This window comes from Labrus bergylta, chromosome 1 (assembly GCF_963930695.1).
Source record: "Labrus bergylta chromosome 1, fLabBer1.1, whole genome shotgun sequence".
Lineage (NCBI taxonomy): Eukaryota > Metazoa > Chordata > Actinopteri > Labriformes > Labridae > Labrus > Labrus bergylta.
In genome coordinates this window covers 8,131,105-8,147,239 of record NC_089195.1, presented here as the reverse complement: position 1 = coordinate 8,147,239, position 16,135 = coordinate 8,131,105, and the positions used below count along the sequence as shown (strand labels likewise).

The window sequence follows — 16,135 nt, the reverse complement described above, 5'->3', positions numbered from 1 at the left end:
GGAAAATAAAAAAAATAAAAAAAAATAAAAAAAGTGAGAAAAACAGATTGAAAGTTTGAGGGAAAAAAAGGTTAGAGAAAATCAGTGCACCCATTAAATGAACAAGATGAGGTAACTACTCACCTCTATGCCACTGCTGGAAGGTTGTGGAGTAGAGAGCGCAGCAGTTGGGATATGCTGCAAAGGCTTATGGGTGGGAAACACAGTCAGACCCAAAACGTAGACTCCTGCATCTGGAACAGGAACTGCAGAGGCAGAGGAAGAGTGAAGTCAAGGTGACGGAAGAGCAAAGGAGAGGCATGGTGAAGGGAAATAATAAGAAATAAGAGCGAGAGAGAGAGAGAGAAAAAGCTAGAAGGAGAGATAACTTCTGAGGACACAGACTGAACACAATTACAGTAAAGATATACAAAAGCAATGACCACTTTGGCACACTGTATCTGTCCTGTATGTTACACTATGAGACTCAAAAAAAGCTAGAAAAGTTGTTTCTTCCGCATGTTGTAACTCACCCCGACACCTACCTGGGAAAATGTTCCTAAGGGTTAAAAATAACAATATAGAAGAAAACAGTCTTGAAATTTCTGAAATCAGGATTCATTTCAGTCTTTTTCATAAAAATGTAAAACCTTTAACGTGGAGATTTGGGAAACGTGGAGTTCTGATTGAGCTCAAGCTGCAGCAATTTAGCAGCAGGAATCACTTTTTTACTCCACTTAAAGTAAAGAGAATGAGGTGCCAAATTATGATACTTCGAAAAAAGTTATGATGCCTGAATGTTTCTGTAGCTATCACAATTTTAAGCCCCTTTACATTTCAATTACTGTAAACATTTCTAACGTCTTTAAAGATGTTGTATTAGCAGACAGGAATAATGAAGCATGACACTGATTTACAGAATGTGGTCTTGTGGTGACAAAGCATCCTATCAAACAGGTCGAGTTTTTTGTTGAAGGTGTGACCTGTTCCTAAACAAACGAAAAAGTAATTTTTTAACTGCACATTTTTTTGTGTGAAACTCTGTAAATTGAGCTGCTGCCTGTCTTGGCCAGGACGAGGGCCCTTTCCGAAAAGCCACAGTTCAGTATGCAGTGCGTACTTTTCAGTAGAGAGTTTTAGTAGGCTGAACCCTCGTGGTCATTCAGTATGCATGTTTTGGGTCCATCGCAGTATACTGAACATTTCAGTATGGATACTAACTCCTGGGTTTCATGCAGTATGGATCAGATGAATCCTTTCAGGAAATGAATTGTGTTTTACCCACAATGCTGTGCGAAATTAAACGCAAAACGTCACCTCACGTCCGCCTCCAAATAAAAAAAGGAGCATGGATTAATTGAATCAATTTCTAATCTAGAGTTAAAGAGTTAGAGTTAAATCACTACTTTAAATTAACAACAGAAAATATAACAAATATCTGCATTATTCTAAAACCTTTCCCCCTCTATTTAAATAATGATTTCACTATTTAAATGTGTCTTTATTGGTTTATTTTACTTTATATTCTGTATATTACTGTCTTTCATTTGTACTTTATGTACTGTATGTTATTTAGTTATTTAATCTGCCTTTTACTTGATTTACATTGTGATACTGTTTTTTGTTTACCTGACTGTATATGCACATTACTCTTCTTGAATAAAGCTAAACAAAAAACAAAAAACAAAAAAAAACAGATGGATGCGGCCGGTTCAGGAAACGTAAATGACGTCACTTCCTTACTGAATGAATCAGACGTAGTCGAAACAAATATCTGCCTACTGAATAGTAGATACTAAACAGTATACAGCACGGATAGTAGCAACTGCCTACTGAAAGATTGAGTAGGTACTTGGTAATTCGGATGCACCCACTCTTGGAAAAGAGATTTAATCTCAATGAGTTTCTTTCCTGGTTAAATAAAGGTTAAATAAAAAAAACATGTTTCAGTATGAAAGATGCTTTGTAAAATATGCAAACTGAACCGAAAAATGCTCAAAACAATGGATAGCCTCAAGAAGCTTATTTAAGCTGTTTGTAAAAATCCATCAAAATGCTCCAAAACTTGGTGCTGCTCTCCTGTTTAGGATTAGGGAGTTGTTTTTCTTTCTATACTTGTTTGTGCCACAACCAAATTGACTTTCAATTTCAGTTAAGAAGGTTGAAGTTCTCCACTTTGCCCAAACGACTAAAGCAAATCGGGATGTTGGGGGAAATTGCATTTGCATTGAATGTATGCGTCAGTATCTTCCTCTTTTTATGGGTTTCTTGGCCTTTAAACATCTCCATATTTATGAGTGCATGTGTCAGTGTGTCTCTGAGAGGTATGGAGCGTACCTTGGGGGCTGTATTGGCAGACGAAGGCTCTCTTGGTGTTGCATAGGTATGAACTGGTCTGACCCTTCTGATCGAGGAAAACGCATCTTGCACGGGAGATGGGGGATCGAGGCGGCAGGCCCTCCTCTCCTGGAGAGCCTGGAGAGTCAACATCACTCAGGCCCAGCCACACACTTCGATCCCTTAGGCAGAAATAGAAGGGTGAGATGCAGATAAACACAGCGCCTGCTTGACATTTAGCCACCCGGCTCTTTGCAGCTGGAAAATTGGCTTTGTCACTTATACTGGAAGGCACATACACAAACATTTCCAAATGCAGGACAAAACAAATTGGGCATGAAATTATCAAAGAAGATCCATGCTATTCAAAGGAGAATAATGAAAAGAAGAAAAAACCTTTTGTTATCCTTTTTCATACTGTGAGATGGAACAGCAAAGCAGGAAAATCTCCTTACAAAACATCCAGACTGAAATCAATGTGCGACTCATAAAGTGGCACAGAAGTCTCTCTGACATGTGTGCTGGCTCGCCTGGAACGATCAATGATTGCAGAGCAGAAAGAGCATGAAAATGCGCTTTGATTGAACCCCAATGGGATGCTAGCGAGGCAATGTCAGATATTTAGTCGATTCCTGTGATTACGACTGATGAATTGGATTTTCACCCCATGAGGCCTCTAATGGACTGCACATTTCCCCCCCCTTGCTTACTTTTTTTTTTCTTTCTGTCGCACACTGTTAACTGAAAACAAAATGGTCTTCCCTCCAAAGGATAAGGCAGCGTATGACTCACTACAACCTTAAGACCGATTGCAGAAATTGGAAATGAAATGGAAGGAAACATTTTTGACACAATTTGTTTGGTGGTAAAAGTCCAATAACTGTGCTGGAATAAAAAACTATTTAATCTCTTAACACTGGCTGGTTTTCCAGAGCTATAAAGTATAAAACATAAAAAAAAAAAAAACACGGGCAGAGAGGGAACAAGAAGAAGGGGGCTTTGTGGCAAAAAAACAAGGAGGGAAAAAATGAACTCCTTATGTAAGCAAGATGGTGGAGGAACACATGAGCGGAGGAGAAGAGAGGGGATAAGCTCCATCTGCAGCAGGTTTTTTCTCCTCTCATCTACTTTGGTCGACGAGGGCAGGGCCTCTACCCTCACGTTAACACACACACACACACACACACACACACACACACACACACACACACCACACACACACACACACACACACACACACACACACACACACACTGAACTATGGACTCCTCCTCCCCGGGTGTTACAATGCAGCTGTGCTTTTACAGATGTGTTTTTTTGCGACCCTCTCCGACCTAAAATCCAAACACTGATGTTCTTCAGAGCTGCACGATTCAAAAGCATTCTTCATAACAGTTCACTGCACATGATTTCCATTTACGACGCAGCTCAAAGAAGACACGTTCAATAAAAGAACCATTCTTTTTTGGTGATAAAATAAAGACTGCATACTGTTGCCATGGCCAGGCCTGACGTAATGATCCATTCATAACCGGTAAATGGATGGCAGACATCTAAGGACAGAGGAACTTGAGAAGCTTCTTATGGATTTTTATTGGTTTCAGCAGACAAATCAAGCATCAAGAAGTTTTTCTATAACAAATCACAGAACAAGAATGACTGAAGTCCCGTTTCTGCACCCCAGCCAATAATAATAATAATCAAAAAAATCACTCACTGTGGGACTTTGGGTGCCAGCAGGTTACGCAGCGCGTCACTCCTGACTATTGCCAGATCCCCGCTGCGGTCCAAACACTGCTGTCGAGCGTCTGTCCAACTTAACTGCCCTGGAACGATCTGGAAACAGCGTGAGGACTCGGCATGGTACACCCCATCCTTTGGACAGTGAGGGGAGGCTGGAAGAGGACAGAAACAACGCAGTTTGTTTGAAGTCCCACTCGCAACTTTCATGAAAAAGATCCAACTTTTATTTCTGAAAAGATCATCTTCAAAACACCTTCCCTTCTTGAAGCTTTTAAACATATTCACACACGTCTGTTTAACCCTCAGATACGTCTTAACAACGGCTGAGAATTGATTACGGACCATTAAAAATCAAAGTCCTCAGAGAGTGAGCACAGTCCAAACAGAAGTTACATTCAAATAATAAGAAACTGCGCCGTCATTTTAAAGACAACGCAGCTTTTAGGGAGCTCTGGGGGATTTAACAAACTGCTGAAAAGGGGAAAAAAATAAGGTGGGAAAAAAAGTGAGTAAAATTTTAACAGGCATTTCTTGTAAGAGTCTCTCTGTCTATACCTCCAAGCCAAGTTAAATGAAGAACCCGAGTGGTCATCATGCTTCATTTCGGCTTAATGAGTACCCAGATAGCAAAGGGCTGAATCTTGATTTCCTCTCTAAACCCTGAGCCATGAGCCCTTAAGGACTTCATTGACATCACCTGGGAAGTGGTCGAGTGCATGGCGCTGCAAGGGCTCGAAATGTTTAAATTGGAATGGGACAGCACTTTGTGACTTCTCTGTAACCATGACAGCATGACGTCATGTTGCTCACCTTAACGGCATTTGGACCTTTTATTTTAATTTTGTGAGTTTTGTCCGGTTACTCCGGCTTCCTCCCACAGTCCAAAGACATGCTTGTTGGGTTGACTGGTGATTCCAAATTACCCGTAGGTGTAAATGTCAGAGTGGATGGTTGTCTGTCTCTATGTGTCAGCCCTGTGATTGACTGGCAAACAGTCCAGGTTGTACCCCGCCTCTCACCCAGTGACAGCTGGGATCTCCCCCCCGCCAGAGGGGCCATCCAGCCATTGCAGATAATGGCTGGATGGATACATATAACGGGAGTAATACACTCTTTCTCTGGCTCTTGTTTTTGTTCCGTAAATAGACTTGCAGCAGAGTTTTGAATTAGCTATAGTTTCCCAAAATACTTTTTTGGTCGACTGTAATTACAGTCGAGCATTACAAACTGCAGTCTACTAAAAAAAAAGGCACGGATTAGCTTCTCAGCATCTTGCTAAGATAAAAAAAAACCTTGGCAATATTTCAGGCAACTTATTTTTCAGAAGCTTCACTGTTGGTTTCACCTTCCTGCTCGTTACCCGTCTTTCCCCCTTCTTTCTCTGTTTTATGGCGTTTGTTTACATTTCCAATCTGGCGGGATTCCCCTGGGAATCCAATGTGTCACTTCACAATGCTATGAACTATGGGTAATTCCCTCACGCTAAGTCTGCATATACAGTCTGCCCACTTACAGGCAGGGTGCATTAAGGGCTCAAAAAGTCAGCGAGAGATCCATCAGGCAGAGGGACGGTGGACATCCAGATTGGGTCTTATTGTCTTCAGATAATTGGATGTTCATCTGCATTTTTGTACTGGTAAGACATTTGGTGTTAAAGGGTACCCTTTTTTCTCAGAAAATGGGGCACAATTATTTACAAACAGAAAGTCAAGTTTTGACTCGTCAGACCCCAGGACTGTTTTTCCACTTCGTCTCAGTGCATTTTAAAACGAGCCTGAACCACGGCAGCATTTCTGGATCTGCTGGTGTCGGCTGTTCCTCTGCATGGTAGAGTCTCAGTTAGCATTAATGAACAGTTAGCGTTTATGCACGCAGTGACTGAGGACTGTGTTTGCAGAAAATGGCTCCTGTCAGCGTCAGTGTTTCTGAGCACAGGAAGTAATGTCCAGCACAGAATCGTGTCTGTTTATAGTGCAGGGACGTCTGAGGGCCAGAAGATCACATCCAATATGGATTTTCTTCTTAGTCCCCTACATAAAGAGATTCCTTCAGATTCTCTGAATCTTTAGAGGACACTATGCAGTGTCGACAAAGAAATCACTAGATTGTTTTCATTCTTATATCAAAAACTTTTTGTTTTGTTTTTGCACTATTTACAAGCAGTCTTTCACAGAGTGGTGAACCCTCCTCATCTTCACGTCAGTGAGACTCAGCCTCTCTGGGAAGCTCTTTTTATACCCCATCACGTTACTACCATCATATTAAATTGTTCCAGTTTTTGTTGCCTCTGTCCACACCTTTTTTGAAACGTGTTGTCGGCATCAAACTCCAAATGAGCACATCATTTTCTAAAAGCTTCACCCAGGTCGTTGTACTGCTTTCATCTTGAAAAACATGGAGAGTTTGTGTCTAGCTTTGAGCGGCTGATTGGTCAGAGTGTGAGCCTCTACGACGAACACTGACACGACAAAGAGACACAAAGAGGCAATCAGGTGCGCTGCGTCCCAGCAGTGTTTAATGTTGTTAAAACGTCGTCTTATCCGGCATGTCTGTGGAATATGTATATGTAATATGTCTAAAGTGTAAGATGAGTGTCCCTCGAACTGTGCTTGTGTTTCTGTGGCTAATCAGTCTACTTGGACAATGCCTTTCCATGTAATGTCCGAAAGCACACCTAAGTGAGGCGCCACGGCTTGCACGCTCGTACAGCTGAGAGGCTCTGCTGGAGCCAAGCAGATTGTATCAAGCCACTTCTACCGGCTGACACTGGAAAAGATCCCCCAGGAGCTTATCAGGACCAAAAAAAAGGAAAAAGAAACGTGGAAAGAGAGGAGGAATTCGAAACCGGCTACGAAAGAGATCAAATCGGCCACCACTCCCTTCTATTGTCTTCACAAACCTGCGCTCTTTATTCAACAAAGTGGATGCTATACGAACATACGCAAGGTACTGTAATGAATTCCAAGAGGCATCTCTGTTATGCTTTACAGAAAGCTGGTTACAAGCTACGATGCCTGACTCCCTCTTTCATGTCCCCGGATTTACTCTTTGTTGCGAGCAGACAGAGACGCTGACTCGGGAAAAACAAGGGGAGGAGGCATCTGCGTGTAGATAAACGATCTATGGTGCCGAATGCACTCAGTCAAAGTTACGATCTGTGATCCAAATGTAGAAATTCTCGGCATGACTTTAAGACCATTTTATTTGCCAAGAGAATTTGGGTGTACTTTGCTGTTCGTTGTATACGCACCCCGTCACAAGCTGCACGGGCTACAACTCAACTACGCTGAGGCACCGGCTATAGTTTTGGGAGACTTGAATCAGCGTCACCTGGAAACTGTGCTGCCTGGTTTCGAGCTATACGTCAAGGACCAGACCAGGAAAGACAATATTTTGGTGCTTTCTAAATGTTAAAGGTGCTGATGTGTCCAAGTGCCGGACACCTATATTCAATTCCGACCATAATGTTGTGCACATGATTCCAGTGTATAAGACACAACTTAAGAGAAGTAAACCAGAAAAGAAAGTGATTAGGACATAGACAGATGAGAGTAAAGAACAACTGAAAGCCTGTTTTGACTGGACAAATTGGGACATTTTTCATGAGGCCTCCATAAATGACATGTTACAAATGATTATATCAATTTTTGTGTAGAGCTGGTTGTTCCAACAAAGGAAATTGAAATTTACCCTAATAATAAATCATATGTCACTAATGACATAAAGGCAGTCATAAATACAAGAAACGTGGCTTTTAAAAATAAAAATCACACAGACAGCTTCTTGAACAAGCCTTTAAAGCTAAAAACCCTAAAAGAGTGTGGGACATCATGAAAGCTATGACAGCTATGTCAACTCCAATCAAATCAATTGCGACAGACAATGAACTTACATTTTCCAGTGACCTTAACTCTTTTTTTTACTGGATTTGAATCACAAGACGACCCTGAAAAATTCCCTGAAATACTCAGAACCATAATACCTGCAGCTTCAGACAGAATTATTATCACTGTTGAAGATGTAAGGAAAACATTTCAGGGTACAAATACAAAGAAAGCAGCGGGACCTGATAAGTGTAGCGGTTGTCTGCTAAAAAACTTTGCAGCTGAGTTGGCTCCAGTATGGCAACTCATTTTTCAGTCTTCAGTTGACACACACGAGGTCCCTATGTCATGGAAAACTTCATACATAAAACCTTTACCTAAGATTCCATGTCCAAGGGATCATAAAGACTTCAGACCAATAGCTCTTACCTCAGTGATCATGAAATCTCTAGAAAGAATACTGCTCAAACATCTTGTTAGCAAAACAAATCACACACTTGATCCATACCAATTGCTTATAAGCAAGGATGTGGAACAGAGGATGCTGTTGCCACTCTGGTCCATATCATCACCGAACATTTAGATAAGCCAAATACATTTGCAAGAGCCTTCTTTCTAGACTTTTCATCAGCATTTAACACAATAAAAGCAGACATCTTAGTAACAAAAATGATTCAACAAAAACTTAACCCCTACTTGACTCTTTGGTATGCTTCTTTTCTCACTAACAGAATCCAGTTTGTGAAGGTGAATAACACCCTTTCATCTGCTATCACAGCCAATGCTGGCGCTCCCCAGGGTTGTGTAAGCTCAGCTGTGCTTTTCACTTTTTATACATTTGACTGTCGTTCTGACACACAAAATCAGTACACTCTGAAGTACTCTGACGATACAGCTCTGATTTCTCTGTTAAGTAACTCTGACGACCCTGGACTGCACCAACATGCTGTGAACAAAATGGTTATGTGGAGTGATAGACACGCTCTAGATATCAATGCAAAGAAAACAGAGGAAATTGTATTTGGTTCACCATCTGATGCTCATAAAGCTCCTATTCTCATTCATGATGAAAAAATCAAGCAAGTGTCATCTTATAAATATCTGGGTATAATGATCGACCATCTGTTGTCCTGGAAAGATCACATCGATTACATCTGTAAAAAGACAAAACAAAGAATTTATTTCCTCCGCCGTCTGAGATCTTTTGGGGCGAGTCGACGGATTCTTCTTTTGTTTGTTACCTCTGTGATTCTAAGTGTCCTACAGTATTGTAACACCTCATGGCATATGTGTCTGTCTGCCACTCTGAAGTCTAAACTGCTCCAGCAGTTGAACATCTGCTCTAAGATTGTAGGCCAACCCATGCAAAGACTCTATGAATCCGCCTACAACGAAAGCATTTTAAGACTGGCTAACTGCATCGCCTCTCACCATGACCACGCCCTGAACACAGAGTATGAACTATTACCATCAAACCGGAGATACAGGGTCCCACGTTTTAATGGTCAGACTGAAACACTCTTTTGTTCACCAATCAATCTTAAAATTGAATGTGGAGCTGAATCCTCGACCAAAGCACGTTTAGGGCCTCTGGGCATTTGTTTGGCGTTTGAGTGTTGTTTCAAATGTTTGTATCTTTGTTTCCTGTCTTAATTGTTGTGCCGCAAACGGAGCCGCTGTGACGCAAAAGTATTATCTAGCGATCTAAGATGTGGATCAATGGAAAGAAAAAAAAACCTCCAATACTGTAAAAAAAAAAAAAAAAAACATCTGTGAATTACAAGGACAAACACCACCTAAGTGGGCAGGTTGAACAAAGAACTGGCAAATTCCTAGAATTTATCTTCCATTTTTGCCATTCAGTGAATCACATTTGATTCACACATTCTCAACATATACTATCGCTCTATTTCTAAAGCTATACCTACATCTTTGTAGAAAACAGACTGACAAAAATGACTGAGAAACCCCAGAAACAACTAAGTGCAATGATCAAACTAAAGCAAAAGATTTGATTCTAAAATTCAACCTATCTAAGAAATCTTAACACACCTTCAGTGAATAGTGTATGAAGGAGGAGTAGTCTTGAGATGAGTGGCGAAGGGAAGTCGAGTAGGTGAGGGTCTTATATATTGTAAATTGAAGAGAGTTTGAGGCTCTCATACAGCGAGACTTGACTTAGGGTCACTCTTCTTTTGTGAACTATACGACGATCAGGAAGCTCAGATGAAGAGCAGACAGAAAGCTACAAAGGCAAGGGCGCTGCTTGACAAAAGTAAAAAGGCGATGCTTATAGAACCCTTGAAGACACTTCAGAGCCCTTTTAGCCAACACAGCAGCTCATCTTCTTTCAGCTCATTGTTTTGGTTTATGACCCATGACTTTGTTGTTGTGGTTCACTCTCAGTGCTCTCGTTGTTTTCAGCAAACAGCTGCTCAAAAGGTACAAAAAGCCCACTGTGCCTGACAGCGCAGGAAGAGGTTAGCGACTAGCTGCATGTGTGAAGACAAATAGCCAAATTCTGCTTTCCAACTTTACCTGCTATTTTTCCTGCCAGCCCCCCTGGTAAACTTTCCCCAGGATGTCAAGGTGAGCCGATGCTTAAATGCAGCAGGAAATATTCAGGAAATCAAAAGGGATGTGATATCGTGATAAAAAACAAGGTAAAAAAAAGAAGAAAAGAGTATCGGACTTTCACTTTTCAAAAATGTTGCCCCCTGATGGCCAAACATATATTTTTTTCTCACTCAAAAAAAGTCTCATCCTCTTTTTAAAGTGTTCATGCATTGTCACAGCTAAGGAGGAACTCGTTAGAAAAGCAGTTTTAAAACTCAGACCGGACTAATCAACAAAAAACACCATCAAGCGCATGAGGAGGAGGAGTGAAGCAGCGACTGGTCGACTGTTGCGGTGTATGTTTTGCAGAGAAAAGCAACAGAGAGATTAAGAGCTATCCTTAAGATTTTCAGCAGCCGCAATTGGCAGTTTATTACGGGATGGTGAGGACCTCTAATGTCAAATGTAAATAGATTAGTTTAGTGTTTTGAGCTGCTCAGAGCTGACATGTGAATGTTTCTTACCTTTGGCAACTTGGACGCCATCCTTCATGATCTTCCAGTCTACTTTAACACCAACAGCGCCCCAGCTGACGAGTTTGAACTCCAGACTCTTATTGGCCACAGCGAGGACTGGACAGTGCAGCTCCAGTTTAGGAGGAAGAGTCACCGTCACCTCTCCACGTGCAGAGACCTGAACACACCCAAACACACAAAGTATTCAGATCACAGTTTAAAAAAGGATTTAATAGATTTATTCCAAAAAAAACTAATCATTCTTTTTTTCCTTCCTCACCTCCTTATGACCAGCCCAGGCCATCAAACTGACTGCATACCGTCCTGGAAGTCCATATTTGTGGGTTGCTATGGTGTCCTCTGTCCCTGTCGTGTTAACTCGGGTTGAAAGGTCACCAAAGTCCCAGGACAGCGTCAGCGGAGTCACCGAGGAGGCGGCAGAGAAAGCGATGCGGTCGTGAACACTTTGCAGCGGCAGAGGCTTCAGCGCGACCGAGAAGTCCACGGCAAACACGTCGTGAGCCAGAGTCCAGCCACATTTCTGTGCACAGAGAGACGCTTTTCTGTTAATATGCAGAATATTTAAAAGAGGTTTCATTGTTTTTAAGGTTTCATGACAAAAAGGGGCGCTGGTGGCGCAGTGGTTATTGCGCACCCCCATGTATCGAGACTATAGTCCTCCAAGTGGGCGGCCCGCATTCAAATCCCACCTGTGGATCCTTTCCTGCATGTCATTCCCCACTCTCTCTCTCTCTCCCTGATTTCCAACTCTATCCACTGTCCTATCTCTACATTAAAGGCACAAAAAGCCCAAAAATAAATCTTAGAAAAAAAGAAAAACATAACAAAAACTTTGACGCTTGCGATTGCTCTGTATTTAAAATGAACCACTCTTGATTATTAAACAGAGTGAGAGATGATTGCTTCGGTGGCTTTGTACAGCTGAACTGCAGGAAACTGAATCTGAGAATGCAGGGAAGTCATTCAAGCCTCCGTGGGAAGTTGTTGTAAAGTTATAGGAACACCAGGAGGAAATCCTGAGTGTGCTTACAACAGCATGAGACGGGGGATAGGAAGTAGTTCTATTTGACCCAAACACTTGACTCACTTTACATTACAACAAAGACTATCCAGGACCTCTGCCTGCTGCGTACCTTCATAACGTCGGGGTTGGTGCAGGCAGCAGAACACTGCGACTCGCTGATGAAGTTGGGCTCCGAGTTGATGCTGCACAGACACTCGTGTTTGGTGCCCAGGCCGCCGTAGAGATGCGACGCAGCGAAACACACGCTGTTACACTGTTCACGTGTGAAGTTCCCCGGTGTGGAGGAGGAGAAGATGACGAGCTCGCTCCGCCCACCTCCACCAATGCTGCTGTCCTCCAGACAAGCGGCAAAGTTTGGGCCTGGAGAAGAAGACGACGTTTCTTTAAATGTGCCATCAAATACTAAAATTCAATTTGTCTTATATCTCAAAAATGTGGAACAGTATAAGACTTATTTGTTTTTTTTAATCAGAAAGAGACAAAATAGGTCCACTGACTATCAAGGTCTGAATTTTTAAACCACAAATATGATATATTGCATATTGCTTTGTTTTGGCCTTTGATTTAAGTTATAAACTGATAAAGCAAAGCGGTGAGTCCACCTGCTTTCTTTAGAGCATTTATCTTGCAGAGACACTTCATTTATCTCAGTGAAGTCGCTTTACTAGTTCTACTGTGGTACCCATTCACACAAAAAGTCATTGATGTTGGTGCTTTCATTATCATGTAGTACAACAAACAGTCTAGAGTCTAAAGTTGAATGAACTCCACAGAGGGAATCCCTTTTTACTTTTGGTGACGTGTGTTTGTAACATCTTCATGCGTGCACATTTGTGTGTGTCATACCACAGGTGTGCAGGCTGACATTGAGCAGGGGCTGGTGCCGCAGCTCAGGCGGTTGGTTGCAAAGCATGGCGTCTGGGCGTCGAACCCGTACCCCTCTCTCCTGCAGCCATCTGACCAGCTTGAACAGCTCGCAGTCGCACTCAAAGGGGTTACCGCTCAGGTCGCTGGAGGAGGGAACAGGTGGAGGAGTGAGTGATGGTGAAATATGACCAAGAGACGGGGTTAAAGGAACATTGAAATACTGTCTGCACCATGTTGGTAAACATAAACAGTTAAAAAAAAAAAAAAAAAGGGCACAACATGAGCTAATCTGAGCTCCATGGAAATGCCTTTAATGAAGGTTGAAACAGTAAAATGTGTTGTGTGTGCTTTTTTTTACATAACGTGGATTTTGATGCAACTTTTAATTTTTTACTTTTACAGATAGGACAGTGAGAGAGAGAGAGAGAGAGAGCGAGAGAGAGAGAGAGAGATGTGAGAAAGGAGCCACAGGTCGGATTCGATCCTGGGACAGCCGTTCTCGCCTCTGTACACCACGAGGATATTCACACCCCGATGCAACGTTCAACTACTTTAACTTGCTGAACAACGGTTATGAGCTTTCTGTTTTGAATCAATCAACACTCCATTACGATGACTCTCTTCAAGTGTTTACTCACTTCTTTTGGATTAAAATGAAGAAGCAGATGGAGAAATGAAAGGTTTACTGCTGGAATGTTTTTCTGCTTCTACAAAGTTAAGAGTCTGGGGGAATTAAATAAAGATGGATCATGATCTCATAGCTCCATGAATTGCTCATAAATTACATCCGCTATCTGCTCCATCTCACGGTAAGATTCACAAAGCAATCGGCACTAATGATATCCCAAAAAGTTGTTCTGCTCTGTGCGGTTTGCTCTTGCTTTAGGTCTCTGATTCTGGAATTTCAGCTGTCAGCATATCCTCCATCATCTATGCCCAGCTGCACTGTGCGCTCTCATCCAGACAGACATCAATCCTGTCCACATAATGATGACAAGCTGGGAGGGGAGGGGACCCTTCTGACCACTTTATTGTGAAGTCGAGTCTCGACACATAAGATACAACTTACACTGTTTATAACTTCCTCCCTAAAGCGAGCCAGTGAGAGCAGCTCACCCTGATTAAAAAACACACACTCCCATCCCCTGCAGCAGTCTGATAATAACCGCCTTTTTGTTAAACTAAAAATTCAATCGCTTGGTTTTTGAGATTTTGAGGCCGTAATGAGCTTCCATAGATTAGAAGGAATGAAACCATGTCTGTCTGTCACTTACAAGTCTGTTTAACTGTGTTGGATTACAGACTGTGCACAAGAGGGAAACTTTTGGGAGCTGCTGAGGAATAATTACCACTCACTACCTCCCACTCCGGTCTGAAATAGAGCTTGAGTTTCATCTCGTGTGTAGGCGAGGTAACTAGAAACTTGCTGCCTATTTAAGCATGTGTGATCAGATGTGTGTGTTCACTTTGTGCATATGCTTCTGTAGGTGGAGGTCTGACTTGCTATTCATATGTTTGTATTTGTTGGAGAGAAAAGAGAAAAGTAGACACAGTGATGCAGAGCTCAGCAATGAATCGTGTACTTACATTTGAGTTAAATTGCACAGGTTGTCACATGTTCTTTCTTCTATGGTGCTGATGAGGTTGTTGCTCAAATCACTGATGGGAACAAAACAAGACAATTCAGTGTTGACATCAAACACGAGCCTTCACTCAGTGCGCGCATTGATTTGTGGGAATTATTACATTACAATTTCTCAAATTGGCAAGAGGGTAATGTGAAAGTCGAAGCCAAACAATGAGTCATTAGATGATCGAATATGTGCGACTTCTACTCCTACATTATTATCAAATGGTAAATTAATTCAGTCACGCAAAAAAAAAAGACTCTGAGGTTTGTGTTTGTCACAGAGAAGACGATTGTCCCGTCCTTTTAGACCATACAGACTCACATAACGGAGTAATGAAACCCCCAAAAAACAAAACAAGTCCCAGCTCGCCGAAATGCTGAGTAACAACGAGCATTTAGACTTTTAATGTTTTCTCGTTCCACTTTTTTTTCCACTCATCTGCTTTGTTTCCATGCTTCTCTCTCTCTTTTCTTTTTCTTTCCTCCCTTTTTCCTTCTCCTCTCATAATCTCCTTCTCCCTCCCTCTCTCCTCCATCCACTCGGCTACATAATGGAGCCGTTGTGTGGTGGTTTTGGAAGGAACTGATGGAAACCACCGGAGTCCTCTCTCATCACACACTCACACACACACACACACACACACACACACACACACACATACAAACATGTGCTTAAACGTGTACTCAATGGGTGGAAGAAATAAGGTAATGGGTGGAGGGAGGGGGAGACAGATGGAGAGTGGGACAGAGGGAGGTAGTGGGAGCCTGAAGCAGTGGGCTGTAATTGAACTTAATCGTGTTCTGATTGGTGTGTGTGCGTTCACGTCTGTGTAGTATACTATATATGTTTTTTCTCCCCCTGTTCCAGTTTGCATACTCCAGGGATTTCTGGCTACTTAAATCCAGACTAAACCCTGCCTTTCATTTTCCTCCCCTCCTTTTTTCGACCTTGGCTTTGCCAGGTTCCTCGTCTCCTCTCCACTTTGTACTCACAGGATTGAGATCGGTCCGCAGCAGAATACGCCTCTGGGGAGAATATTGATCCTGTTCCCTTGAAGATACCTGAAAGAAAATGGGCAAATATTAGAGCTGTATAGTAAGATAAGTCATTACTTAGATGGATGTAGATAGTTACAGTGTTCTGTAGCTGATCTCATATGAACAGACACATAATGCTGTGTGTACTCACAGCTCTCGGAGGCCGGTGAGACGGTCGAGCAGGCTGGTATCAAGGGAGGAGATGTGGTTCTTGGAAAGATCTCTGCGGGAACAAACCAACATGTCCTAATTTAAAATGCATGTGAGGGCAAAATGATTACACACACACACACACACACACACACACACACACACACACACACACACACACACACACACACACACACACACACACACACACAGTACCATCAGAAGATACAAGTTCTTTTTCAAATAATATGATCGCGTGCGCTCATAGAACTGAAATTAAATGATAAGAAAAGAAAAAGAAAGTAAAATCTCCAGCTCTCACAAACACATGTGAGGAGAAATAAAAACCAGACACACTTAATAAGAAGTAGACGTGCCAAGAACACAACGCGATACACAAACCAAAGAACAATAAAAGATTTTCAAGGTAACATTTTCTCTGATGAAATAA

At 42.0% G+C, this 16,135-nt stretch overlaps 1 protein-coding gene across 1 annotated transcript in view; it reads right to left on the bottom strand.

Moving 5' to 3' along the window:
* pkd1a (polycystic kidney disease 1a) overlaps nt 1–16,135 on the bottom strand; it is a 76,079-nt gene that overhangs the window by 43,887 nt on the left and 16,057 nt on the right. Inside the window, exons 2-11 of the mRNA XM_065952880.1 lie at nt 15,686–15,757; nt 15,490–15,558; nt 14,454–14,525; nt 12,846–13,009; nt 12,109–12,359; nt 11,235–11,495; nt 10,964–11,132; nt 4,034–4,211; nt 2,317–2,498; nt 124–245 (exon numbers count right to left, since the gene is read on the bottom strand). Coding sequence (XP_065808952.1) covers nt 124–245; nt 2,317–2,498; nt 4,034–4,211; nt 10,964–11,132; nt 11,235–11,495; nt 12,109–12,359; nt 12,846–13,009; nt 14,454–14,525; nt 15,490–15,558; nt 15,686–15,757 — 1,540 coding nt within the window. The remainder of the gene's footprint in view (nt 1–123; nt 246–2,316; nt 2,499–4,033; nt 4,212–10,963; nt 11,133–11,234; nt 11,496–12,108; nt 12,360–12,845; nt 13,010–14,453; nt 14,526–15,489; nt 15,559–15,685; nt 15,758–16,135) is intronic.